At 46.5% G+C, this 28,000-nt stretch overlaps 1 protein-coding gene across 3 annotated transcripts; it reads left to right on the plus strand.

Moving 5' to 3' along the window:
* Positions 1–30: 30 nt before the first annotated feature.
* Positions 31–28,000, plus strand: ezrb (ezrin b). Of its 3 annotated transcripts, none has more exons than XM_060041088.1 (14): positions 31–210; positions 1,028–1,141; positions 6,288–6,374; positions 14,059–14,154; positions 16,102–16,376; positions 16,711–16,794; positions 17,285–17,431; positions 19,516–19,612; positions 20,393–20,556; positions 21,578–21,708; positions 22,542–22,702; positions 24,861–24,953; positions 25,326–25,577; positions 26,077–28,000. In XM_060041088.1, the coding sequence occupies exons 2-14, from the start codon at positions 1,130–1,132 to the stop codon at positions 26,239–26,241; spliced, it is 1,764 nt and encodes a 587-aa protein (XP_059897071.1). In that variant the 5' UTR covers positions 31–210; positions 1,028–1,129; the 3' UTR covers positions 26,242–28,000. The 3 variants fall into 3 exon arrangements, with proteins under 3 accessions (XP_059897071.1, XP_059897073.1, XP_059897072.1); XM_060041090.1 differs by having other exon boundaries at positions 32–210; positions 6,291–6,374; XM_060041089.1 differs by lacking the exon at positions 31–210 and having other exon boundaries at positions 887–1,141.

Consider the following 28,000-nt stretch of genomic DNA (forward strand, 5'->3'; position numbering starts at 1 on the left):
GAGCCAGCCCCAGTACATCCCAGACCCTCCACTGCTGACCGTGTGTCGAGCCCGGCGGTGACCACAGGTCGGCCCTCTCTGGCACAGCAGCAGCGCACTCGACCACTTGTCAGCCATATTGCCGCGCGTTACAAATTACAGGAGAAGGAGGGGGAATCAACGGCTACGAAACCGCCGACAAATCGTCGATTTGGCAAATCCCACAATTCGGTAAGACTTTCGATACGTATCTGTGTGCGTTTCAACAAACGGAAACACTTTTCGCACTTTTGCGCCTTGTTTACCAGCCCGCGCGACCCATAGGAGCAGATCTCTCAACAGGTGTCCGCAGGATTACAGTGAGGATGTTCGCCTCTAACGCCTACATGACGGCTCCACCAACATAACAAGCCGAACAAATGCATTTGAAATAGCTGTAGGCCTACGGAAGCTTATTTTAATTGGGGGCAAAGTTTTCCACCTTCATTAAGTGCCTTTGTTTTAGTGTTTTAAACGAGCTGAGATATATTGGGTCGCTTGTCTATGCGCGTCAAAGCTAAACATGGGATTTGCTTTAACGCGGACCGGACTTTTCCTGTTACACTGGGTTTGTTATCTACTCGGGAGAGCATATGAGAGGTGTTTTCACACCTACTTTATCACGTTTCTGTAAGGTAATATCTCTTCCCGAGATTCCATGCTCAGACTCGTTCCCATGCCCCGCGTCCTATTAAATCTGTTCAATTCAAAGCAGTTTTATTCCAATAATAGTATTTTTTTTCTTTACAAACTAGGCTATTTCTAGCCTCTCCGGTATCGATACGCCAGGTTTCCCCATCCTCTGAGTAAGGTAACCAGGAGAAAAGGGTGGAGACTTAGTTGATCATAGCTGTTGGGAAGGGCTTCCATATTTGATCTGGATTTATGCGTGATTCATCATGAAGCTGTGCGTCAACTAGTCGTGCACAGCAATTTAAAGGCAGGCTATTCCGTCCCATCCAGTATCGCCGAGGTGGGTATAACTCGTTTCTCCTCTTTCTGTCTCCAGGAAGGCAAGACGAGAGCGTCTCTCACACACGGAGCAGTCTCTTTCCAGGGAACGCTTTCTTTTTGTATCACGTCTCATACAAAGTAAGGAAAAGGACCAACGATGCCTAAAGCGGTATGTATTTTATTCTTTACTTTCGCTGTTTCACATTAATCAATCATTACGTTGAATATTTCTATGATTCTATGATTTGTGATGGGGTTTACTCTAGCAGCCAAACTAACATACATTTGACAATATGTGGGCTCTTCCAATTTTAATAACAGACATTTATTTTTCTGCTGTTTGTTACATTAAGACAATTAACTCTTATTAAAGTAAAATCGGATTGCCAGCAATGATTGTACCTAATCAGGATCAAAGCACCAATTTGGAAGCACCAATTAACACAATTTACCATTTTCTTCCATTGTCCATTATTAAAATTAAACAGAAACTTATGTTTTTCTTGATTAATAATTTTCTTGGATACAGACAACGGATCTAGACCACAGCTTTCTGTGTGTCCTGTAGGGCTGTATAATCACTGTTTAACCACACTGGGACCAATTATTTGTCTTCTATTTGTCTTTAGTCTTCATTTGTATTGGGCTGATGTAGATATTCTCCTGTTATTTCTATTCAGATGTCATTGTTAAATTTGTTCAAATAAGAAACCATATTATTGTCTGTGTGTGGTGACTGATAAACTCCCTGAACTGAGAGTGGGGTCATGTTAACAAGTCCACATTGTTAAGTTCAACTTTAATTAAGAAGTGGTTTGAACAATACAACTAAATGGTTAAATGTGCTGCCACAGTGACGTCTACTGTCAAACAGTACATGGTATTGTGCTCACTCTTGGTACACGTTGAACATCTGAAGGAGGTCACTGTCGGGCGTCACACAGTTTGTTGATGGCTTGTTTAGAACTGCCTCAGGGTTGTCAGGAGTGTCACCGTGGAAATGACATCATCACGGGCTGATAGCACAACCCCGGTTGTAGGTACAGAAATACGTCTGGCTCCTTTATTTTTTTTTATTGGGGGGAGGGGGTTATAATGGCAAAATGTTTCCTTTCCATGATGTCAAGCACACAGAAGCCCTGATTTTTTTTTGTTGCTTGCTGAGACTTGAGTGTTCACTTTGTGAGTTCAAGAGGGGAGGCTACACAGCATCACATGAACCAATAGCAGGAGCATACACTAAGTATGTTTTAATGAGTTTGTTCCCCTGTTCTTATTTGCCCACCGTCTATAATTGTAATCTAAAATGAATCCCCTGAATGCTGAGGTCTATTATTGGCACCCAGTGGGTGTCTAGTTTCAGGTGTTATGCTCTGTTAGCTTCAGGTTAACTTAAGTCAGCCTGAGAGCAGGAGTGAAAGGACTTAACTAACGTTATAGTGAGTCCTTGAAAACGTTGTTAAACATCTTTCTAAGTTACAAATGTAAAGCGCTGAAAAGCCCTTACCGTAAATACACATCAATTACACCCTATGTGTCCTAAAGACTCTGTGAAAATCTTTTCGTAGGGAATCAGGTATAGAAATATATTTGAAATATCGAGTTACAGATATTGATTTGCAGTAAAAAATAAAATGTAAACACTATAAGAGCTGTTGAGAATATCTTTTGAAATCAATCAATCAATCAATCAATCAATCAATCAATCAGCTGACATGCTGTCAAAGGCCTCTCTCACCTCCAACATCGTCTGGTGGGGGTGTTGAGTGAGACGACGAGCCATCCAATGGGAGAAAGTGGGACGTGATTGGAGGTTCCTGTGACTCACGTTTCCCTCATCTGAATGACACATTGTGGCGAGGTAAACGATAGTGCTCCTCGGCTCTCCCAGAATCCTGTTTCCCTTGCGGTCACAGAGCCATGATAGAAACCTCTCAGGCGTGGCCGTGACCAACATGCATGGGTGTTTCCTTTTCGTGTCCAGCTCCATTGTTAATTTGTGTTCCTTGAAATAATTGATAACGCACTGATGGCTGGAACGCCCTCGGGGTCATTGCACAGTGCAAAAAATAGATGCTGCTCATTTGGCCAAATGTCTGCACGCATTGTGTTTGTAGGGGTGCATTATCCTCATCAGGCTGGGACCGAGGAATGCGGAAGGAACCCGAACCAAACATTGTTCAACTCCATCAGACCCCCACCATCGCACCTTCCCCCTCCCCTCCGCTGAAAAGAAGCACCACTGCTGGGCATATAAGTTTCTCTATTGCTCTGGTTCACAGACACCAAGATGAATGATTATATCCCATGAGGACGCAGTGTAATAAAAAAAGATGTTAACGTCTTACAAAACCATACTAGGCAGCTTACAGAAGCTTCTTCGTCTGTTCGTTTATTGCTATATTACCTGTGTCTATTCCTGGTTGTCCTACAAGGCCTTGCAAACGTTTTCAGAGAAGGCTTATGTTTTGGATGGCTTTCAGTGAGGAATTCAATTCAACCCCACTCAGAGTTTAACCACAGCAATGATCATGGCACAATCTCCTTAATGTGACCAAAAAGCAAGTCTTAAACCCAGGCCACACAAGGACGACAATGTATTTGGCAGTTAAGATGCAAGACTAACCAAGAGCCACGTCTCTTCAGTGTAGTAACTCTGTTGCCTCTTTTTTTCCAATGGCCAAGTTTATTATGTAGCGTTTTAGTTTTTTTCCCCCTCAGCATTGGCATGGTTACCGTAGAAACCAGTGTTTGCAACACTAACTGTCAACCTATTTATCATTCAGCGAAAGTAAGTCTAGCATTTATCCTGGACTGCTCTGTGTCTTGGCGGTTACCTTTATGGATCTGTCTGGTACCTTTGGCTTTCTAGTTTTCTAACTTATTAATAAAGGACAGAGATCTTGTGAAGTGAGCCTTCATAATGCTTAATACAACCTTTTTTTTTGCCCTGACTGAAGTCCTGTCTGTGGAACATTGGGCCTTTGCCTGGTATATTTCGAGTATATGTGTCATGTTTTCTTTTTCATGGCCTCGGTTTATTGTGAGTTACCGTTGAAGGGATTAGCTTGGAGATCACATATCACTCACACGGTGGTTTCTGCTGGCCCTTCGGTCTGCGCACCCACTCACATGTTCCATTCCCTCCGCTGCCTCGGACGCAGCCCACCGCCAACTGTAATCGCAGCGTATGTGGACGCTGTCGGTGAGAGGGACAGCCTGAGCGGCCTTAACTGCTGTTGCAGACGTAAAGAAATTCAAAAGCATCCAGTGTTGCGATACCCAAGCCCAGTGCAGTGCCAACTGGTACAGCTCTTCGGTTTTCGCTGTAAATCTCTGAAAGCGTGGGTTCACTCCGGCATAAGCATACTGATGCGGGAGAGGACACCAACTGCTTGGGGACCTGCTGCTGAATGGGCACCTTTGTTCAGCTGTGTAAATGGAGGTTTCTATCCTCTTTTCCTTTTTTTCCCCTTTTTCTTTTTAAACCGTGCCCCCTCGCAACCCAAGCTCCTCACCTTATGCACGGAGGAAGCTGTAGCAAGGTCGGCACGGGCCTTCCTCTCCCCTTTCTTTATGAACCACACGCTAGGGAAACTCAAATGACCATATTTCCCTATGCACCGAGCTAACTTTCTCCCAAATGAGAACCACTGATCAATAGATTTGACCTGTGTATACTTCACCTTTTTCCACAAAGGCCGGATAGCCACACAATCGTGAGCTTTTCCATCGGTTTTCTGCCATTGGTGTGTGAGCCTGAGCGGTCTCAGCCGGGTCACCCAGGCCTCATGCATGTTTGCAGGAAGCTGTGAATCTGCAACTCAGTCAGCACCAAACCCCTCCCGCTGAGGCCCATTTTCCAGTGGGCGTCATTGAGCTTGTGTCTACCATCGCTGGGGCTGACTGCCGTTCACAATGGCCTGGAGATGAAAGATATCAGTCAAGGCTGCTTTAGCTAGCAAACTCTCTCGTGCTCTCTCTCTCTCTCTCTCTCTCTCGTGCTCTCTAACTCGCGCTCTCTCTTGTGCTCTCTCTCTCTCTCTCTCTCTCTCCCTCTCCCTCTCCCTCTCCCTCTCACCTTCACTCTCGTTCTCGTCCCCCTCTCGGCCCGTCATTAAGAACTCCCAGAGGAGAAGAAAGTAAAATCATACTCTAGACATATGACTAAATGTCTCCTGGAAACCGCTGGTGATTGGCAAGAACCTTGGGCATTGTAATCGAATAATTGGTGCAGAAAATGTGTCAATAACTCTAAATACGTCTTGGTAAATATCAGTGCTTTGTTGTGTGTTTCACGTCAGCGAACATCGAATACAACAGTGTTTTTCTGTGTTGTGGCATCAAAACCGACGTCATCTGTTATTGTTCTGCGCTTCGTATTAGCTCAAGCTATTTGTTGAGGTTTATGCATCGCATAATAATCGCTTGGCCGGACTCTCTGTGAGTTGACATTAAAATCTCCTCTCATTAGGCCGGTTTCCACGAGATGGATCGCCGTTTTGTACACATAGGTATGGCTGGTAAATCATTAACCAACGGGGAAACAGACCGGCTCCCAGTAGGGGGAGATAAAATGAAAAAGGATTCACCAGCTTCTTTCTGTAACATCCAAACGGATGGTCTTAAAAAGGGGGCAGAGCTGGGGAGAGGCTGATAACCAGCCAACTGGCATGAAGTGCCAGTTGGCCCTCTTAAAGCCAAAGCTTTAAGAGGGTGTGGAAGGCCAGCATTTGGCTGATGGCTGCTATTAATTCTCCATTGTTAATGTCTGGTGGGTTATCAGCATAGGGACCCACTCTCAAACCGTCCCATCCTGCTTGTATTTAATATTTAACGGCTAGTACTGCACATTTAACATATTAAGGTTCAGGCTATGGCTGTGCTAATTTCCCAGGGTCCTCATGAAGTAGATGAATGCTCAAAGAAATGGATTATTCTGTGCTCCTTGCTTAATATTTTCCACTGAAACCCCCTATACATTTAGCAGCTGAATGCCTTTCAAACAGCCCATTCTGCAAAGCAGAGAGAGTGGCGATTAACACAGGGTCCTGTGTGTGTGTTTACTGTGTAAACACAACCCCCCCCCCCCCCCCCCCCCCCCCCCTCTAACCTTCCTCCAAAAGGCCTCAGCCCCTCTTTCGTTTGGCTAGTTGGGTTGGCTCTCTTTTTTACTGGGATCGAGGACTATTTGCTTCATCAGATGGCCTCTCCCCCACTCTTTACTAGTCTGTGGTTGTTTTTGTTGTTTTGTGTTTTCGTTGATGCTTATGAACTTGACTCACTGTGGCCTTGCACCTTGTGTTTTTTGTCAGCAGGTCAATGTTCGCGTCACCACCATGGATGCGGAGCTGGAGTTTGCAGTCCTGCCCAGCACCACGGGCAAGCAGCTCTTCGACCAGGTGTGTGTGTGTGTGTGTGTGTGTGTGTGTGTGGGTGTGTGGTTGTGTGGTTGTGTGTGTGCATTTGTGTCTGTTCGGGGTTGTAGTTGGCACTGAGGCAACACACATGTCTGCTTCATTGTTCTTCGTCTCCTGTACACAAAATCCATCCACTCTCACTCTCTTTTATAGAATGAAGTGAATAAAGAAAATGAAGACTACACTCATTCATCATATAAATCTATAAGGGATTTCTTCTTCAGAATGTTAAATTATAAAGCTGGCTGTTGGCTTTCTTCAAAGGGAAAAGGGATTTGAAGCTCCGGTTGTACCAGCTGTCCTCCGGCTTGCTCAGTGGAATGACATCACTGAGAGAGTGTGTGGAGAAAGCAGCTCTCTCTTTTATCACTGTGGCCTCAGTCTAGTCGCCGTCGTTGACAGTGTTATCTTATGGAGGACTGGAGGGCCACTTATCTCTCCCTCCATCCCCCTCTCGCCTCCCCCTGAGCCATATACAATCAGGGAGTAATTCCTGGTTATTCTTTATTTTGATTTGACCAAACCTTTGCAGTGTCCCTGACAAGATAATACAGCACAGCAAGGCCCACACAGTTTTCCTTGAAGTCCAATAACAAATAACAGTATAAACAAATTATATACTTGGGGAGACTTGGGGAAAGAATAACATTGAGATTCAAAGAGCTGCATGAAGAAAGTCAAATATTATTTTGAGGTCATTCTGAAGCAAATTTCAAGTAGATGGGGAGAGATCAAGATAGATAAAGGCTTTATCCCTAGGTCTACTCAAGTTCATGCATGAGCACAAAGAATCAACAAACATCTTTAGATGACGACGATGCTGCTGAACCTTTCATTGGACTTTTTATATTGAACTGGTTCAAAATATTATCCAGTTAGGGACTTTTCTAGTGTGGAAACGGACTTCATTGGAAGTTATGAAATGTTGAATGACGCAGAATAGCAAACCAGCCTGTTCCCTTAGTGTGTGCGTGTTTGGTGTGTTTGGTGTGAGATGCATGAGGAGTTGAAATGTTCAAGGTGAGGTCATAATAAAGGCAGCTCCCGCCTGAAGATGGCCTCTGTCAGGGACGGCTCTTGCCAGTCAGTGTCACGAGCCGAGATGGGCAGGATGATTGTGACGTGACTCAGCCTTATCATTTTGTCAGGGGCTGGGCCCTGGGGCTGATTTTAACATATTAGGTGCCTCTGAACTTTAGTTACGGTTTCCTTATTTTAATTCTTACAATTCAGATTTAAGATTAGTGTCTCAAGATTGCTGGCAGATGCCCCTAAATCTGGGTGAACAGGTTTTTTCAATGTCTTTGGTTTCATTCTTGATTCAACCCAATCACGATGCTCTGTCCATTATGTGGTTAAGTAACCTGTCCTGGTGACTCTTAGGCTTTTCTATTTTTCTATATATTTGTTCCTCATGATTGAGTGTACCTGGGTTTCTTTTCTTTCATTTATTTAAATCCATCCTTGCACTCGTTGTTTCCCACTCGTGGAGAGGCTTACCGTCTCAATAGTATATTGCCTGTTAACCCGAGCCTGTTTGGGACTCGATTCCAGCGCTGGGAGAGGAAACGCATTGTTTTTGCCACTTCCTGTCTAACCCGTTTTTCAATAGCTTGTTTGTGCCTGGCCTACTGTACCGGTGACTATGTCTCTGAGGCTCGGCTGTTTCTATTCCCCAGCAGTGCTGTTGAGAGAAAGGAGTTAAAAGGACAAGTCCCATGTAATTCAATATTTTTCTTATTACAGACGCCCCCCAACAAAGAAGAAAATGACTGTGGCTCTGTCTAGCAAATGATGTATAATCACTTGCATTTGGTGCCGTGGATGTGTAGAATCACAGAGCTGTCCTGTTATTTTGGTCAGCGGGATCTCTCTATCCCTTCCATTCATGTGTACGATTTTCTTCGCTTAAACCTCCTTTGCTAAGCGACAGAGAGACAGAGAGAGCAAATAAACATAGTGTGGTGCATGGTCAGTTCTTAAATTTGAGCCGCTGTCACTTACTCACTTAACTTAACACATGTTGAAGGAAAAACTTCCATGAGTCACTTAATCATAGATAGATTCTGCATCCCAAAGTAAAGGGGAACATCCATCTGTAATATCATATTGTGCTTTTGGTGCCCATTGTTTTACCAAAAGCACAGTATAATATTACAGATGGGTTTTCTTCCGGCATTAAAGGTGAGCAGGGAAGTGGCTTCATTCCGTGGAGGATTGTTTGAGCTTGATCCCCTGTTCCACTTCATGTACAACCAAATAATGGCTGGGTGAGCTTTATCTTATACAAGGGCTACTGCTCGTGGAAAGATAGGTACCCCTTGGAAATGAGACTGTGCAACTTCAAATAAACTGGAAAAAAAAAACGTGGGATTGCTCTATGTTTAGATGGCAGCTTCTCTCGCCCACATGTCAAAATCTCTTGGCGGGGTGGGTGTAGCACGACTGAATCACCTTCACACTCCCTCATAGTGCAACAGTTCAGCTTACAGTTCAGTGCCCCATTTCCAAGCAAGTGTCCCCCCCCCCCCCCCCCACCCCCCTTCCAGATAAAAAATAACAGTTTGTAGAGGTTCGGCCAGCCGGGGTTGCTATTAGAAACAGGCCCAAGTTTATGTTTAACGGCTGTGATCAGCACAACATCACACTGTCTCAACTACCGTAGTCTGTTATGGAGTGGTGTGTTGGCATTTCAGTGGACACCAGGGATGGAAATTAACTTTTTTGCCCACCAGCCACTGTGGAAGGTAGATTTAAAAAAATCATCTTTATTACCAGCCACTTTTTATACGCTATATATATTTTTAATAAATGCGTACATTATGAACAATATAATGGTAACAATAGATAAGAAAAGTGTTTTTCATGCACATCTTTTTTTCAATCGGAAGTGATTTTTACTGTAGGTAGGTTCTACCAAGGAACTGAGTTGAAAATGTTACACTCTGTCTCTTACCGATAAACAATACACAGGTATCTGCCATGTTAAGTCATGTTTATTTCAAAGGTGTTACGAAGTTTGGGGATAATTCATCAATACAAAGTACTTTCAATAAAAAACTAATTGACATATTAACAATAAAACAACATGCATGGCTACACCATCATAAGTCAATTTGTTTTTTATATTTACATGTGACTAAATACAAATTTGTCACCAGACATGGTAACTAACGTATGATAGTAAGCATTATTGGCCCCTTAACACTAATATTCAGAAAAAACACTTTCTTTCTGTTCAATAGTCTAGATAGAACTTTATCAATCACCTGTAGGAGAAATTTGTTAATGTTAGTCCCTATAAAACAATAATGGTAAAAAAATAAATACAATATACGACGGTAACTGAGTAAGTCAAACCGTCCAATCTGAAGGCTCTACTTAACCATTCCCCCTACGCACTCCACCAATGCAAAGCGAACAGAACTGAGTAGGGGAGGGCATAGCCTAACTAGTTTGTGAACGACCCAGAGAAACGCAACGCAAATTCAATGTGAACATGTATGAGGCTTTAATAAAATCCCGGACGATTTTGAAATTCCGCAAAACACTGTCTCAAAAAGAGGGCATGTCCGGGCAAAAGAGGACCTATGGTTAGGCCTACCCTACGAACGGGAAACACATTTGATTCCTACCTGTAACACTGTTAAATAGCGCCCCAAATTGGTTGGCACTATCCTGGTAATTTCTCTGCGTGAGAAATACGAAGTGTGGCGTGTGCATGGGTTGAATTCATGGGGCAAGCCCCAGGAATCTCCCACTTCCGGCTTCCATGAAAGAGAACCAAACTAATTCACACAATAGCGTTCATGCAAAACAAACATTAAAGGTTAATTTAAGGAAGTTCTCTCCAGTCACGCCCGAAGTAGTTCGCTAGTAGTAGGATTGGATCCGATTGGATCCGATTTTCGCCTGAGATGGGGAACCAATCACAGAACGGGGAGGGACGGCAAGACGATGACGACGTCTATGCGACACACCCATCGTCGTCTTCCGAATTGCGTGTGTCTCCCGCCGAATGTGTGAGACTTGAGAGCTGTTAGTTACCAGTATATTATCCTGGATGTTGACTGTCGCAGATCAGCAAGAGAGGCGTAGAAGAAGAAGGGGGCCGGATGTTGACAGTAATGGTTGTGGAACTGTGCAGCGCCGTATGACGAATGTATTGAATATGCAAATTTGTTCGGACCTGACTGGAAAGTATTACCCGACACAGTGGCGGGTGAAGTGACTGGATTCACACAAATCCACCCGCAAATGGCGTGTGGCGGGTGTTAATTTCCATCCCTGGTGGACACACACAAACACATGTACAAACACACATACACACACACGCACACGCACACACAGAAGCAGTAGACGGCCTCACTGGAAATGCTGAGTAACAGCGGTGAGCTCATCCTCGGGGGGTCGAGGGCCGACTGCGGTCACCGTGGTCATCATGGTCAACGCCAATTATAGCCCCGCTCTCCGTCATTGTGCCCGGGGGCCTAAGATGAGCAGCGGGCTGCAGCCACGCCCACTCTGGGGCCTTCGTTCCCCCCCCGCCCCCGCTACCGCCAGCCGCCTCACTACCCTTGATCTGAACTAAGGACCCACACACATAAACATATACACACATATACACACACACACACACACACACACACACACACACACACACACACACACACACACACACACACACACACACACACACACACACACACACACACACACACACCCATGCAGGCAGACCCAACCTCACCCTCTGGATCTTTAGTCAGTGATGATTAGTTGTTTATTTTGGGAGGAAATGCAATCCTGAACATGTACGGACGCGTACAAAGAGATGTCATAATTTGACATATCTCTCTCTCTCTCTCTCTCTGTTGGGTTGTTGGACTTCATCAGACCCATAGACGTGCCTGGCATCCCATTCCATCCCAATATCCTCTCCCCCGCGCCCTACCAACACCAAACTGATTCTGAATAAACTGTGAAAGGATGAATGCGATGTGGTTGATTGGATCACAAAAAAGCCAGACCAACATGCCTGCCTGCTGTGCCTTAGCCCGTGGCGGGGTGTTTTCATTATATATATATATACACACATCTGCATCACTTTTCAGCATGGACAAGATAAGATCTCAGATACAAAAACAGAAGGGAGGTTAAAATATTACATTTTGGGGCGTCTGTTGGTAGAACCCATGTGATATCGGTCGACTAAGGGTCAGCATCGTCGTTATGAACATGAGGCGAAAGACACATTCAATTACTTTTTGGATGGAGGAGGAACTCAACTTTGAAACCTGAGTTAGCAGAGAGATAGAGACGTCCAAGAGCAGATAGGAGCAGTGGGGGTTTCAAGCTAATGCAAGCTAAATTCCATCCTCCCATTGTTGCCTAATGTTACCAGAAGGACCAGTTGCCCCTCAGACATGAATCCCATTAGCTTTTCCAAAGGCTGTGTTCTTCAATATCTATTGAGTAGGGAGGGGAATTGGCAGGAATCTAACAATTCGATATCAAAATGATTCACGTATTACGGGTTATGATTTGGTGAAGATTGCTCTGCCATATAATTTATTTTTCTGTTTTGTGTGGTTAAATTTATGGGTTAAACGTTGGTTTCCATAAAAAAAATGTAAACGAACTTGGCCAAACAACATAGTTGAAGGGAATTTACATGATGATGAATGATATTATTCAGCCATCTGTCTAGTTGCTTATTCTATCCATATTTTCATCAACATATTGGTGAAATCACATTTAGGTTCAGATTACATGTTATACACTAGGTGTGGGTGGAGAAAAGGTTAATTTTGGTCACAACGGGAAAGGATGTGCTAGACCTAAGAGGCTTATCCCCCCCTCGAGAACACCAAACTTTCCTTTAGCTATGTATTAAGCTAGCGTCACTCTTTTAACACAGCTTCTCGCTTTTACTAGCCGCGCAGCCCCTTTAAAAAAACTAAAAGAACACCATGAAAAGGACGATTGTGTTCTGTGCCACTTAGGGCTTCTAATGCAGGTGAGGTCTAGGTTGAAGGGCTCTCTCGTTTCAGCTTCTGCTACTGCTTGTTGTGTTCACCAAAACACACACACACATTCGCACACACAATCTAAAGGTCTGCGGATTCTAGCCTTGCATAGGACCAACCTATTTAGCTGCTTTTTTAAGTAATCAATCATGTTGACGGGAGAGTAATTTTGGTTTTATACTTGAGGTTCCTTGGCGTTCAGCTTATCGGGTAAAATGGGTTTGGCCTGGAGTGGATGTGTATGTGTTGACTCACAGTTTGCTAGGGAGATGTAGGCCCCCACCAGAGTACTGGGTGGAGAATTTGAGACTAAACACCTTTTAAAGGACCTGGCATATATATTCTCCCGCTACAAGGCTTAGTGCATAATCACAGCCAAACACACACATACACGTACACACACACACACATACTGACTGCAAACCCTTGTTGGAAAATCACTCATAGGCCGTCGGAAATTAACTATTCTCTGGTAAGCCAGACGAAAAGTGTGACATCTTTTACAGAACAATCAGATATTTCTAGATCCTTCCACCATATATAAAAAATTGCCAAAGTTGATCACCAAAAACAATAATACCCAAAACAAGTGTGTTGTCATTGTCATTGTTGATTTAAAAGTATCAGTTTCTTTTATTTGTGCATGTCAGAAAGGGCTCCCAATTACCTTTTAACTGTAGACTGTTCTAGCACACTGAAGTCACACACAGGATGCGAGTCACACAGCACACCCTAATCATACAGTAGGCCACTCCTCCTCACAAGTCAAACAATACACACTCATTGTTCAGGGCCAGCCCTTCTAATTGTGTTCTTGTGTGCTCTGTGTCGCGGGTATTGCCACACAGTAAGGAAACCTGCATAATCACTTTCCTCAGAAATAATCAATTTGTGGGAGATAGCATTTGGCCAGAAGTGGAACAGAGTAATGTTTGAGGAGTAAGGTCAGGCTGACAACTACGAACACAGCCACCGCCTTGCCCGCGTTACCACGCACAGTAACGCACCGCCCGGAGCCATCGTGGTGTGGCACTGGAGAGGTGCGCTTTGCATACGAAGACCAATGGAGCAGAAATGTAAACACAACATATGCAAATAAACACGCATATCTGTTGCCGCGTTAATGTTTGCACAAGTTCGACTGAAACCGATGTGCTCGAGCGAGCCTGGCTCCTGGGAATGTTGGTGGTCAGTGGTTGGGTTCATCACATCAGTCTCGTGGCAGGAGTGTTTCACTTTGAAAGGGTGGGGTTTATAAAGGCCTGCCAGAGGCTGTGATGCCCCCAAAGGGCCTTTCACCAAATGCCGCAGTAATATGATCTAGTTTATTGTCTATTTGTATACCTAAACCATTAATAAAAATAATCGCTTTATCTAGTTTTGAGGTTTGCACTTTGCATCACACACCTGTGAACTCTTTGGCACGGCTTTGACTTCATCTTTGGTGGAGGAACGAGTTGTCTGTTTGGAAACCTCACCGTGTGCTCTAATTCATGAGGAAAGTCACGTAGTTAACAGTTCTTGGTGTTTTTCTCCCCATCTACAAGTCACCTCAGTACATGGGAGTGAGGCGTTGATTTAGATCATAGAGAGTGAAGCGCAGTATCCTGAACGCGTCTGTCCCCTCTCCTCTCTCACAGGTGGTGAAGACGATCGGCTTACGCGAGGTCTGGTACTTTGGGCTCCAGTACACAGACGGCAAAGGTTACCCAACATGGCTGAAACTGGAGAAAAAGGTAAGATCTACACTGAGTATTCCTTTCAGTGACGGAAATACAAAGAGTGAGAGTTTCCCCTTCCTCTGCTTTTCGAATTCCACTAACCCGGCGACTAATGTGACTCGCATGACTAGCGCTAAAGAGTTGCGAACATTGCGACGTCCGAGGCCCCCCCCCCCCCCCCTCGAGAGTCCCAGGGGCACATTCCAAGGGTCCAGGTTGTTTTTCTTTTCTTTTCTTTTACACAATGCCAAGTCAGATGGAGCCCATACCGTCGGCACCAGAGAAAGGGCCGCATTCTTCAGATGGGTGGGTTAAAAAGTGTTTGCCTTTTGCGTGGTCAATGAGTAAGCCCCGGAAGAATCGAGTGTGTACATCTGCAGTCTGGACTCGGGTGTGGATCCCACTGGGCTCTCTCGGGGGCACACTGGTGGCTCATTGATAAGCCCACCACAAATTCCATGGGTGTCGGTGGGGCGTCGACGCAACGGCGATAAACCAGCTGGAGAAGTATTGTATCACGTTAGTGTGAACTCTTCGCGACCCCCATCCCCCCCCCCCCCCCATTCCCATGCTTTCCATTCTTGTCCACTGTTGGCCTAGCGCAAACACAGATTGCCGCTATGGTCCTCTGGGGTAAACATTCATTCCCAATTGAGCTGTGCGCTGCAAGCCACCTCTGCATGCGCTCATCGCACAGAGAACCAGGCTAACAGTGCATGAGACTGCATGGGACTTTGGAATGAGGTTTTGCCTGTATTATACGCACACTGTATATACAAAGCTCGGTTTTCCACATGCACTTCCGGCGGTTTCGTGTGTCACTTATACACCTTGTGTATTTATCTTACCGCTCAGCTTTTCTTTTTTTTTTTACTTTGCCTCGCGGATCTGAGAACTAACGTTTGCCTGCAGAGAATAGAGCTGCTCGCGCCATGTTGTCATGTTGTGGAGAGGGTTTGTTTTCTAGAAGCAATGTTAGAATCAGGGTGGGAGATTCCCAACCTCTTCCATCCATTTTATGAAGGTAAAGGCCCAGCTCAATCTTAATTCTGTCGTAAGCAGACAAACGTGATTATCATGTCGCCCAAAAAGTATCTCTGAAGTATTGTCCTTTCGACGGCATTATGCGGTGCGTCCACATCCTGGTCCGAATCGATAGCTGTTGGGTCAAGGTGAGACCCTCCACTGGCCTCCGCAGGCAGCAGTGAAGTGCAGTTTGAGGACGCCCTGGCAAATAGCTGCTCCTCAGCACAATGCTTGATGGATACCGGGCTATTCCAGGCACTGATTGTACAGCCTGTACCCTGTAACCATCGTGACCCCTTGCGTTTGGTTACCGCTTTGAAATTAAGAGGAAGAGACGCGTTGTGTCAACAAATAGCTTCGGGTCATTCAACTGCATTACCGCTGTTTGTGGACGCTGTGCGGAGTCAGCGGAGAAGCGATGTCCTTTGGAACTGCGTGCGAAGGGATATTGAAGTTGAACTCAACCGACCTATTGTAACATTTAAAGAAATTCCTCCTGAACACACGCGCGCACACCCATAAACTACATGGAAGATGAGAAGTAACCGAAATGTCGCCCAAAGGCCTATTCAGATATATTAAGTAATTATATAACTGTCATATATATGATTTATTGACAGGTGTTACGTGACCTTATATGGCTATACCTAAAAAAAAAAACGAATAATAGGATGTAAAATATAATATTTGTTATAGGTTTTCTTGGTTCCTTATTAATAAAGATACAACATAAAAGGAAACCTCAGCCTCATCCACTTTCCATTCGTAGCTCTCTACAATATTAATAACGATGCATCATGATGATAGCATAGTATTAGTTCAAATTAAAACATTTCTAGTTTGGGGACACCGTCCACCAAACGCATCCAAAACACAAAGTAGAAGTCCAGCGTCCCGACCTTGAAGAACCCAGACGTCTGCTCCCTCGCTCCCCAGGTGGCGTCCCAGGACATCAAGAAGGAGAACCCTCTGCAGTTCAAGTTCCGGGCCAAGTTCTTCCCCGAGGACGTGTCGGAGGAGCTGATCCAGGACATCACCCAGAAGCTCTTCTTCCTGCAGGTGAAGGAGGGCATCCTCAGCGACGAGGTCTACTGCCCGCCCGAGACGGCCGTGCTGCTGGCCTCCTACTCGGTGCAGGCCAAGTTCGGGGACTTCAACAAGGAGGTCCACCGGTCGGGCTACCTCACCTCGGACCGCCTGCTGCCACAGCGGTGAGAAGGGGGGGCGTGAAGAACCAGGTTCAACCAAGAAAGTGGTTCTCTGTTGAATGACCATTTTATTGTTGCTTGTCTGTTCTCTGGGCCGGTAAAGCCTTTTTGTCCGTCACTGAGCCTGAGACTGGAGAGCTGTCTCTTATTTATTTGTGTTGAGGTTCTGTTCATATTTTTCCATCACATGTACATATATTTAAGTTATTCCTATTCCTGGCAAGGCAGCCAGTGCTGGTTTCGCTTGAAGCTGAGCCTGACGATGACGATGTGTGTGTCTGAGACCAAGTATCTCATTTGCTGGTGGTTTGACGTTGGCTCTTCCTCACCCTTGCAGAGTGCAGGAGCAGCACCATCTGTCCCGGGAGCAGTGGGAGGAGAGGATCCAGGTGTGGCACGAGGAGCACCGGGGCATGCTCAAGTGAGTCTGCGCTCCGGCTGCTTCAGGATATCATATTTTAAGCAGGACGTCACGTCTTCTGCTTAAATTCAGCCCTGCAAGCTTTTCTTTCAGTGCCGCTTTTCTTTCAGTGCCTTTTCTTTCGTATCGTCTTTATTAACGTCCAACTATTAATCCTCAGGTCGGTAAAAGAGGATCATTCTCCTTGATGCCTAAAGTGACTCAAGTCAAACTAAACTACAGTTTTTAATAATAATAATAATAATAATAATACATTTAATTTAGAGGCGCCTTTCAAGACACCCAAGGTCACCTTACAGAGCATATGGTCATCATAAATCGTTAAAAAAAACAAGACATTGTGGAAAAATAAAAAAATAAAAAAATAAAATAAAAAATATGCAATTTTTGCACCATACTACTTGATACAGTGGACACATGGTACCAGCACTGCTTAAAGTTGTGCCCCTCAGCTGTGGCCTGTCTCACCCGGTCCGCTGGTCCTCTGCAGGGAGGACGCCATGATGGAGTACCTGAAGATCGCCCAGGACCTGGAGATGTACGGCGTCAACTACTTTGACATCAAGAACAAGAAGGGCACGGAGCTGTGGCTGGGCGTGGACGCGCTGGGCCTCAACATCTACGAGAAGGACGACAAGTAAGAGACGCCTCCCTGCCACGAGGGAGAGGTCCCCCAGCAGGCGGGGGGACGAAGGAGAGAAGAGAGAGCATCGATTTAACTCGGTCTCTTCTGTCAGTGAACTGATTCGATTGTTGTTTTGAAACCGATGCCCGTGGCTGTAGTCGCCATACGGTGCGAGGTCAATGAGTTCCAGTCTTGGAGGCTCACACTTATCTCAAAACAGTGTATCGTCGGTTTTGGAGTTGCCATAGTGGAAAAGGGCCAACACAGAGAAAGTCACAACCTTGCAGTTGAATTAGAGTTTGACTCCAGAACTACTGTCCCTCAGTTAGTCTCTCAGTCGTTGATCCAGAGGCGAACCCTGCCTCTCCACTGTACAGAAACAGCAACTCCCCCCCCCCCCCCCCCTTTCCTTGCTGTTATTGATAAGCAAAGTGTTGTTTACTTCCTCTGGTAGTACTATGCCATCCCTCAATACCTTGGACATCTTTTGCCTGGATTTCCTTTGGACGCACGCACGCACGCACGCACGCACGCACGCACGCACGCACGCACGCACACACACACACACACACACACACACACACACACACACACACACACACACACACACACACACACACACACACACACACACACACACACACACACACACACACACACACACACACACAGCTCTGCAAATAGGCTCCCTGCAAGAGTGTCTCGGGGCTAGACAATGTCTTTGGGTTAGCTAAGCCTCTGTCGTCTCCTGCTCTTCCCCTGCTGTGGCCATGGTGACACAGACCGGTTTTTCAGGCTATTTCGTCACACAAGAATTTGGAGGAGGGTGAGCTCCTGTATCTCAGCCTCTCAGTCAATGGAGGCAGCGGCAGGTCTTTACTATGCTGCAATGCAACCCTGGCCTCGTAAAGATAAACTGCTGTGGTGAGTCCCGTCTCGGTAAACCACCTGGTTAAACAGGCAGCGGCTTAACTACAAACACCAGGAACTCTTTCCAAGGATCCAAGGATTTTTACCGACCTGCGATGTGAAATCACTGCATTTGAATTTGGGATCAATTCAATTGATTGGTTTGTTCATTTGAAACCCTTGGTTCTTATAGTGACTGCTCATTTTACGTAACCTTTTCTGTAGGCATAAGCCCACCAACTCTCAGAAGATAACGCCAGGCTGCTAGGACCACCTAACCTTCACCGTTGAGCCATCTTGGGTATCAATCTTCATTCAAGCCAATGCAAATCTTCTAGGGGTTCCCTTTAACAATTCCCTTCAGCGCTGCATGGATACAGCGGTGGGCATATTCCTTTCAATAACACCGGTCCGCAAATAACGCGATGGCTCAAGAGACCATGCGCACACTGATTGACACCAAATCGCTAGGTTAGCGACAGCGTCAACATTCTTCCCCTCAATTCCACAAGACTGTGTCAGGGAAGCCTAATTGTTCAGTTATTCCAGTTCAGGCGGTAATGCTTCTGACAGCCAACCAGAACTCTGCAGGGAGCACATTGCAACACTGGCAGGCTTGTACAGCACTTTGTTATTGCGGCGTATCTAATGAGATCGGCATCCCGCTGAGAGAGAGCGAGCAAGACGCACCCCGGCAGGAGCCTGTCACCTCTGACGGACGGGCGGGGAAACTATTGCCCAACGCAGAGTGGCGGTGTACACCTGTGGCCTCTCTCTGAATGTGTGTCTCCAGTTACTCCATGCCATGTTCTTGTTGGGCTGTGTTACCGAGTGTCCTCCTGAAGAATGTCACAGTGGTTCATCTTTTGAGCACTTAATAATAGGGATGGAATTGGGTTGAGGAGTTGGTGCCAAAAAAAACGATGACTATGTATACACATATTATGGACACGCACAGAACCTTAAAATACATCTCTGAAGGACAATAAGGCATTGAATCTAGAAAGATATTCTAGCTTAGCCTCATCGTTGCCCAGTATTGGTTGAGCTAGAAGGCCAGATAGGAATTACAAAATAGAAAAACGTGTCAAGATGTGTTGTGTTGTGTTGTGTGTGACCTGGGACCACTTGATTAGGGACAGTCTATGAGGCTAACCGATGGCTTCTCCTGTGACCTTCCTCCTCAGACTGACCCCCAAGATTGGGTTCCCCTGGAGCGAGATCCGGAACATCTCATTCAACGACAAGAAGTTCATCATCAAACCTATTGACAAGAAAGCCCCGGTAAGAACAAGACAAACCAACAAAGTAAAATAATCATTATATAATAATTCATTTTATCATATACATCCAAAAGGTAGGGATTGATTTTAGGCAGTAAATCCAAAATTTGTTGTGCTTTTTACCTGTGCATACATATTTACTTGCTATATCAGATGTCTGCATCTGTAACCCACAAGCACACAGACACACACTGAAGTACCGACCATACACACTCCCATGTACACTCCCATATACACTCACACACACCCACACACCAATGCACACACCCACCCATTTTCCATTCACTCACTGCTGACGGATTTGCATTCTGACGTAACACTCACACGCACACACACACACACACACACATATACACACACACACGCACACACACACACACACACACACACACACACACACACGCGCACACACACACACACACACACACACACACACACACACACACACACACACACACACACACACACACACACACACACACACACACACACACACACACACACACACACACACACATATATGGTGATGTGGTTTCTCTGGCGGTTTATCTCGGCTCCTGAAGCTGTATTACCTCTAGAGGAGAACCTGGGGAAAGGTGCGGTCATGATAGGCATTAACAGCTTCCCCTTTGTCATTCCTGTCAGACACCAAAACCACCAGGGGCAGTTCCCCCCCCCCTCCTCTCGTCTCCAACAATACCTTTCACTCAACAAACTGCGGTTTCTTTTCTTTGTGTTTAACCAAAAATGGTCCGTCTTTTTTCCGTGGTGGTCCCGTCAGGACTTTGTGTTCTACGCGGCTCGCCTGCGCATCAACAAGCGCATCCTGCAGCTGTGCATGGGCAACCACGAGCTCTACATGCGCCGCCGCAAGCCCGACACCATCGAGGTGCAGCAGATGAAGGCCCAGGCCCGGGAGGAGAAGCACCAGAAGCACCTGGAGCGGTGAGGGCCACACACACACACACACACACACACACACACACACACACACACACACACACACACACACACACACACACACACACACACACACACACACACACACACACACACACACACACACACGTCTGCTCCCTCCATGACCCCTGACCCCCACGCCCGTCCCACCCCTTGGCCACAAAGGAGATGCACCTTTGTAAGGGATACCAAATAAATAGGCATTAATATCGCACTCTATAGGTTAAACGCCTGTTGACTGTTACCCACCGTTTTGGGTCACCATCTGACGTCCGTTGCCCGGTTGAGGCATTACCGAGGATTGGTGTGGTCCACTAAACGCGCCAACTCGGCTGGATCAATGGGTTTTGTAATAGTAATTGAGGAGAAAATACACAACACACACTTTCTCACGCAAATTTGAACGATACACATGCAAACACACGCACACACACGCGCGTATGTACGCACGCACACACATACACACATTTATTAGCCTATTATCAGAGCTGCTGCTGTCTGGCACCAAACTAGTGTCCCTCGCAGCTGTTCAAACACAGTGATGTAACTGCCTGCCGTGGGACACAGAGCCAGCCAGAGGGGCTGTGTGCGCCCAGAGGGTCACCGTCGCTCAGAGCAGTGCGTCTGGACAATACATGGGTCAGGGAGAGCGTAGATTACAAGCTGGCCTACATGCCGTTCGAGAGCTGATCAAAGGTTTTGGTCTCACATGGTGTATTTACCCCCACACCCAGTACAGAGTGACAGAAGTAAAAAAAAAGAAAAAAAAGAAAAGCATGTGATTGAGGCTGAAAATCACCCGCCCAGACGGACAAAAGCAAAATGCATGTTTGTGTTTGCTGAACACGTTTGTATCAGCTCGTGTGTGCCTCCTGTCAGAGCGCTGGGCCTCGCACACAGTGGTTCAGGGAGAGGCCTGGGAGCCCTGCATTGTGTCGGGGGGCCGTCACTCTGGGTGGGGGTGGCAGCTCTCTCATTGTGTGTGTGTGTGTGTCCTTATCTCCAGCGCCCAGCTGGAGAACGAGAAGAAGAAGCGGGAGGCCATCGAGAGGGAGAAGGATCAGATGGAGCGGGAGAAGCAGGACCTGGTGATGAGACTGTACCAGTTTGAGGAGAAGACCAAGAAGGCAGAGAGAGGTAAGGCTCTGTGTGTGTGTGTGTGTGTGTATGTGTGTTTGTTGATGGTTCATCTATCACTGTACGTGTGTGTGTGTGTGTGTGTGTGTGTGTGGTGTGTGGTGTGTGGTGTGTGGGTGTGTGTGTGTGTGTGTGTGTGTGTGTGTGTGTGTGTGGTGTGTGGTGTGTGGTGTGTGGTGTGTGGTGTGTGTGTGTGTGTGGTGTGTGCGTGGGGATGTGTGTCTATTTGTTGATGGTTCAGTGTGTGTGTGTGTGTGTGTGTGCGGTTGGCTGGGTGTGTACTGTAGGTCTGGATTCCTCCTTAGTATCAGGAGACTAGAAACCTAGAGTCCTGAGATGTAACGATTCAAACTATGAGGATCTTGTTATCCTGGCATCTCAGGTTGTTTTCTGTGTAAAGGAAGGGTCAACTAAATGATGTGTTAACTTCAAACAAAACCTGTTGACTGTTGCTGTTTTAATCTGTTTATGATGGAACAAAGAGTCCAAACCTGAAATACAGGAGCAGGTTTCTGGAAATATGTTGTGCACAGTCATAATTTCATAATTCATAATTATACTGATGAGTGAATGACATTCAGATCACAGACTTAACTATTTGCCTTACTTAAGACATCATTTTATCAAACAGACCTTCTGGCCGAGCTCCGAGCGTCAAGTTATTACACTCTGCTATCTAGCAGACGCTTTTATCCAATGCGACCTCCAGCACACTCAGGTGCAGGTCATTGAGGTTAAGGTTAAGGTACGGGCGAGGCATCGGGCTCAAGGGGGGTAGGCTGGCAGGCCACCCGGCCCCCTTTAATCTCACCCCCCCGCCCCCCCGCCCCCAGAGCTCCAGGACCAGGTCCAGAGGGCCATGATGCTGGACCAGGAGAGGCAGCGGGCGTCGGACGAGGCGGCGCGGCTGGAGATGGAGAGGCAGGCCGCCCTGCTGGCCAAGGAGGAGCTGGCCCGCCTGGCCGAGGACCAGATGAAGGGCCAGGAGCAGCTGGTGAGCGGCCGCCACGTTTACATTGAGGGCAGTCAGCAGACGCTGCTATCCAAAGCGACTTACAACGAGTACATTTGTCGTAAGACGGTGAAACAATATATCGCTGTCGGTACGATACGGATGTTCATAGAACCAAGTGCCACGCCCCGACGACACACAGAAAGAGGCGGGCACACCGAGAGGGGGCAGGAAGAGAGAAAGGGGAGGGCACAAAGAAAATGGCGGGAACATAGAAAGGAGCGGGCACAGGGAAAGGGGCGGGCACAAAAATAAAAGGGGCGGGCATAAAGAAAGGGGCGGGCATAAAGAAAGAAGATGGAGGATAGTTGATGAAAAACAACAACATCGTCGTTACCGATAGTCTACAAGCGTCACTGGGAGATAGTACATAGACGAAAAGAGAGAGTGTGAGATGCAGACTCAAAAAAAAGAGTTTTGAGGTAGTTTAGGAATGACAGATAGTAGGCACACGAGTGATGATAAATTAAACACCAGGCCCACAGTTTCTCCTTGCCTTTCGTCACAACATACTGTCAGGGCAATACCTGTTCTGCATTGGACGTTGTTAGTTTACAGACTAGCAGGGTAGGGTCCATTGAAACATGCCTTACAAAAATGAAACTCCCCCTTGTGAACACATTGAACAGGCTACAGAATCTTTAAAACAGTGGCCTTAGGGGGGCAACAGTGGTGAACTCGGGAGGCCTTCCACCTTTTTCGGGGTGGCCTGCTTTGCATTCCTTTATTTTTAGCCACTCAGACTCCAATTACAGACATTCATCATTTGTAATCCGGTGTATTGGTCGCCCGCCAAATGGCTGATAGAGAGACCACGCTGGCAAACGGCCAGAATGCGAGAGCCCAGTTTCCTGGCAGACGGCGTTCATTCTCCCATGCCAGTCGGTTTGCCCGCCCCATTTGGTCCTTCCTGCCTCCACGCCTTGCCAGATTTGGTTTCGGCTCCTGGTCAAATCACTCAGGATCTAGCTTTAATCCTTTGACCAATGGCACCACGCTAGACAGAGAGAGAGAGAGAGACAGGGAGACAGAGAGTGAGAGAGTAAGAGTGAGAGTGAGAATGAGAATGAGAGAGACTGAGAGAGTGGATCGATCGAGTGGAGTTCAGGAAGTGTTCATCTCTCCATCGTGATTGCTTTAGATCTGCACCTGCACCAGGGAAGAGCTTTCCCCAGCATTAAGGGGATCAGAGGCAACAAAAGCTCTTAGTAATGGCGGGCGGGAAAACCACACCCACACTGGTTCCCGGAAAGCCCCCCCCTGTAAACCACCCACTGGGGACCATTGTGGGAGCCGGTCCGGTCCAACACTAAACCCCACCCTTCCACCCCATTATAGTCCTGTTGGCAGCTCTGGGTGGTAACCCGAGTACGTTAGTAACTCTCCCGGTAGCCATGACGAGCCACACACCAAAAGGCCCCCACAGTCTCTGATGACCCTTAGGTCCTACGACAATGCTCTGCTTCTAGAGTTAGTCAACGTTTTCAACGTCCAAACTTAGAACCACATTGAATAATCAATCACTTAACAGGTTGCTTTCATTATCGTAACTTTTTCTTTTCAACACCCAAAACTTATTGCACTTTTTTAACCAAGGGATGTCAAATTTAAATCCCAAATCCTTTAATACACAAAGTTTTGTTTATGGCAAAGCTGGTTTCCCTTGTCCAAACAGTCTTCAGATTCCCAGACGCTAACACACACACTGAACAAACAACAAACAAGCAGAAGCAGTTAGGTGGGTCTGGTCCGGGTCAAAGGCGCGCACACACACACACACACACACACACGCACACGCACACGCACGCACACGCACACGCACACGCACACACACACACACACACACACACACACACACACACACACACACACACACACACACACACACACACACACACACACAAACCTTCTTTGGAAGCTTTCAAAGCCATTACACAGGTCTGATGTACCTCCGCTCATCTCTCGTTACATCTCTTCCCATTTCGCTCATTCTGTGTTCGTTCGGACTGACATATCAGTGCACATAATGCCCCAAGATGTTGAAACAATTTTCCAGGAGCGCATCAAACTTCAAACAGGCATATCAGAGGGCAACTCAAAGTGGCTCATTGCATTCTGTGTGTTCTTTCCCTTGCGTTAGGCTGCAGAGTTGGCCGAGCACTCGGCTAAGATCGCCCTGCTGGAGGAAGCCAGGAGACGCAAGGAGGAGGAGGCAGACACGTGGCAGCACAGGGTAGGGCGCTTACAGCTGTCTGTCAACACAACCTACCAATCACATTCTTTGGTTTCACAGTTTGATTGGTTGACCTATAGACAAAAAATACATGCATGCTGCAGGATGTCCTCTCTTGTGGCTTTGGGGTATAAAGTAGTTGTTTTTCCTCTTTTTTTGATGGTGCATATTCAATTATGAATAACAAGTAAAAACCCATGATTATCAAGCGCTATCCTTTGTGGTTGGGCTCAATGCTTTGCTAAAAGATGAAAAAAAAATTAACATGTTCTAACATTATGTCTCTCTCTCTCTCTCTCTCTCTCTCCCTCTCCCTCTCCCTCTCCCTCTCTCTCTCCCCCTCTCTCTCTCTCTCTCTCCCCCCCCCTCCAGGCCCGCGAGGCCCAGGACGACCTGCTGAAGACCAAGGAGGAGCTGCACATGGTGATGTCGGCGCCGCCCCCGCCCCCTCCCCCGCCCATGATGTACGAGCCCATGGCGGTGATGGACGACTACAGCGACAGCGAGGAGAAGTCGAGCACGCACAGCGCCGACCTGCACTACGACGAGATCAACGACCACCGCTACGAGGAGGAGCGCCTCACCGAGGCCGAGAAGAACCAGCGTGTGCAGAAGCAGCTGATGGTGAGGGGCCCGTTGGGCTGGCGGGGGGGGGCGGGGGGGGGATTAGGCTGAGGGTGTTGCTACGGAGACCCTTGTCCGAAATCGATTGTTTGAGGTGTCGGTACTTTCTGGGGGATTGACTGCTTTCACAATATGTTTTTATAGATGTTAATGAATGTAATATTGTGACTATTATCCCCAATAGAAGTACAATTATCATAGTTAGACATTTTTTCTTTCATGATAGATCTTTCATTCATTTTTCACCCTGAAAACAATCAAATAAAAATCGCGCTAGAATCCTGTGTCCATTAAGCAGTTATTTTGGGCTCCACTTCCGGCGGTGACATCCGAGAACCTGTCGTGGGGACAAGGAACCCACGGCGGTGTTACGAACTGTGGAAGCAGCAGCACAACAAATCAGAATTTGTTTCGATTTTCGGACGTCTTCTTCTAATCACGTGCCCCCCCCCACTCACGCCCATCTCTCCCCCTCCTCTCCCCCTCCCCTCCCCCCTAGGCGCTGACCTCTGAGCTGGCCCAGGCCCGCGACGACACCAAGAAGACGCAGAACGATCTGCTCCACACGGAGAACGTGCGCGCCGGACGTGACAAGTACAAGACCCTGAGGCAGATCCGACAGGGCAACACGAAGCAGAGGATCGACGAGTTTGAGGCCTTATAAGGCCCCCGACCCTCCCCCCCCCCCCCCCAACACAACCACCCCCCACTGCCTCTGCCTCGGCCCGGCCCCCGCACCATGGTCACACCAACCTCCCCTTCTGATTGGTCGCCTCGCTTTGCGCAACTAGGCCCTTCTAGTCTCCTTGGTGCACAATCACTTGTGCAAAAACACACACACGCACATGTGCAGACACACGCACGCACACACACACACACACACACACACACACACACACACACACACACACATGCAGATACGTAAACACTCATGCACACCTATACACAGGTACATAAACTCACAGGAACCGAATGCATGTCACGTGTAGTGTGTGCACACGCACGCACACACATACACACACATACCGGTCGCACATAGATCACACTGTGGCACACAGATAAGACTCCTCCGAATACTGAAGCAGTATGAGCAGAACGGCAGATGTTCCTCGACGCCTGCCCTTCACAGATGATGGAAGCTCTCTATTTTTTTGGTCTGCTAGGCAACACACAAGGCTTCTATAAATACGTATATATTATTACAAAAATAACGTAGTGCCAAATCCTTTTTCCTCTCTAGAGTCTACAATCATATTTGTGTTGTTTTTTGGATCATGTGTAATCTTACAAGCTCGAAATTCATTTTAACCAGAGGTGTGATGAAATTGTGGGGGGAATAGCCAAATTTATTATTTTTGTAATATTCCATTATGTGCACATAGATAATGTAATCAGAGTCTTGCTTCTTTGCAATGTTTATTCATGTTTGTTGGAAGAGGTGTGAGTGAGACCTTTCACCGGGACAGCTTATGAAAAGGGAAGGAGAAGAGATAGTCTTGTTTTGAAATACTTCCATTCATGTTTTAATACAGCTCTACTGTCTCCTTAAGTCATGCTTAGTTTGATATATTTATACTGTATATGGGACATTAAGAAGGGTTTTTCATCTTTCACCGGTTTGTATATTTCTTTGTTTAGTTTTTGTTTCCATTTTTACGAATGACAATGAGGACGAATGTGCTTCAAACATTCTATATATTGACCAGCTCCATAGGTTATGTACCTTGTTAGATTGCTAAATGAATGAGGTATAACTGTAAATTATTATTTTATACATGAAGGCAAATTCACGCCATTAAATCAGTTCAGCTAAACTTCTAGCTAGGTACTTGGTCAGCGCTAGCGGTCCACAGCGTAGCATTCAGCGGCCTCCACAGCGGCCTCCTGATAGCAGCGGCCACTGTTGATTGGGTGAAACATCTGGGTCTTGTGTTTCTGTCTCCCTGTTCTTTGATTGGACCGTTTATTTATCTGTTCCATCCCCAAAGGGGCCTTCTCCTCTGAACCTTACAAGTGGTTCACTCGACGCAAAGACACAAATGATTTCCTTTATCTTTGAAGTTCAAACATTGGTTGTATCCCATTATCTGGGGACAGGGATTAAAATGAATAAAGATGATCAGAAAGATGTGTTAAACTGTACGTCACAATGAGGGGTATCCAGGTACCTTAGTCATGGAACAGTGAAGAATGAGGTGGTTGATTGCTCATTTTACACTGATCCAACCCGTTGTTTTTATCTCTTGAAGAACAGAGGAGTGAAATGTCCGTCCAAGACCATAGGCCATCAAGTATCAACCAGACATCGACGTGTTTCCCTCCCCTCTAAAGGAGACACACAGCTCTGCAGGACTTTGCATTTGAACAGGATTTTTGAATGAGATGTTCAGCTTATCGACAATAAAATGAAAATTCTCCAATGA

The sequence above is a fragment of the Gadus macrocephalus genome, chromosome 21 (assembly GCF_031168955.1).
Source record: "Gadus macrocephalus chromosome 21, ASM3116895v1".
Classification (NCBI taxonomy): Eukaryota; Metazoa; Chordata; class Actinopteri; order Gadiformes; family Gadidae; genus Gadus; species Gadus macrocephalus.

Coding starts and splice junctions, on each gene's coding strand:
- ezrb (XM_060041088.1), top strand. Junction 14,155..16,101: donor GGCTGAAACTGGAGAAAAAG/GTAAGATCTACA, acceptor CTCGCTCCCCAG/GTGGCGTCCCAGGACATCAA. Junction 16,795..17,284: donor GAGCACCGGGGCATGCTCAA/GTGAGTCTGCGC, acceptor GGTCCTCTGCAG/GGAGGACGCCATGATGGAGT.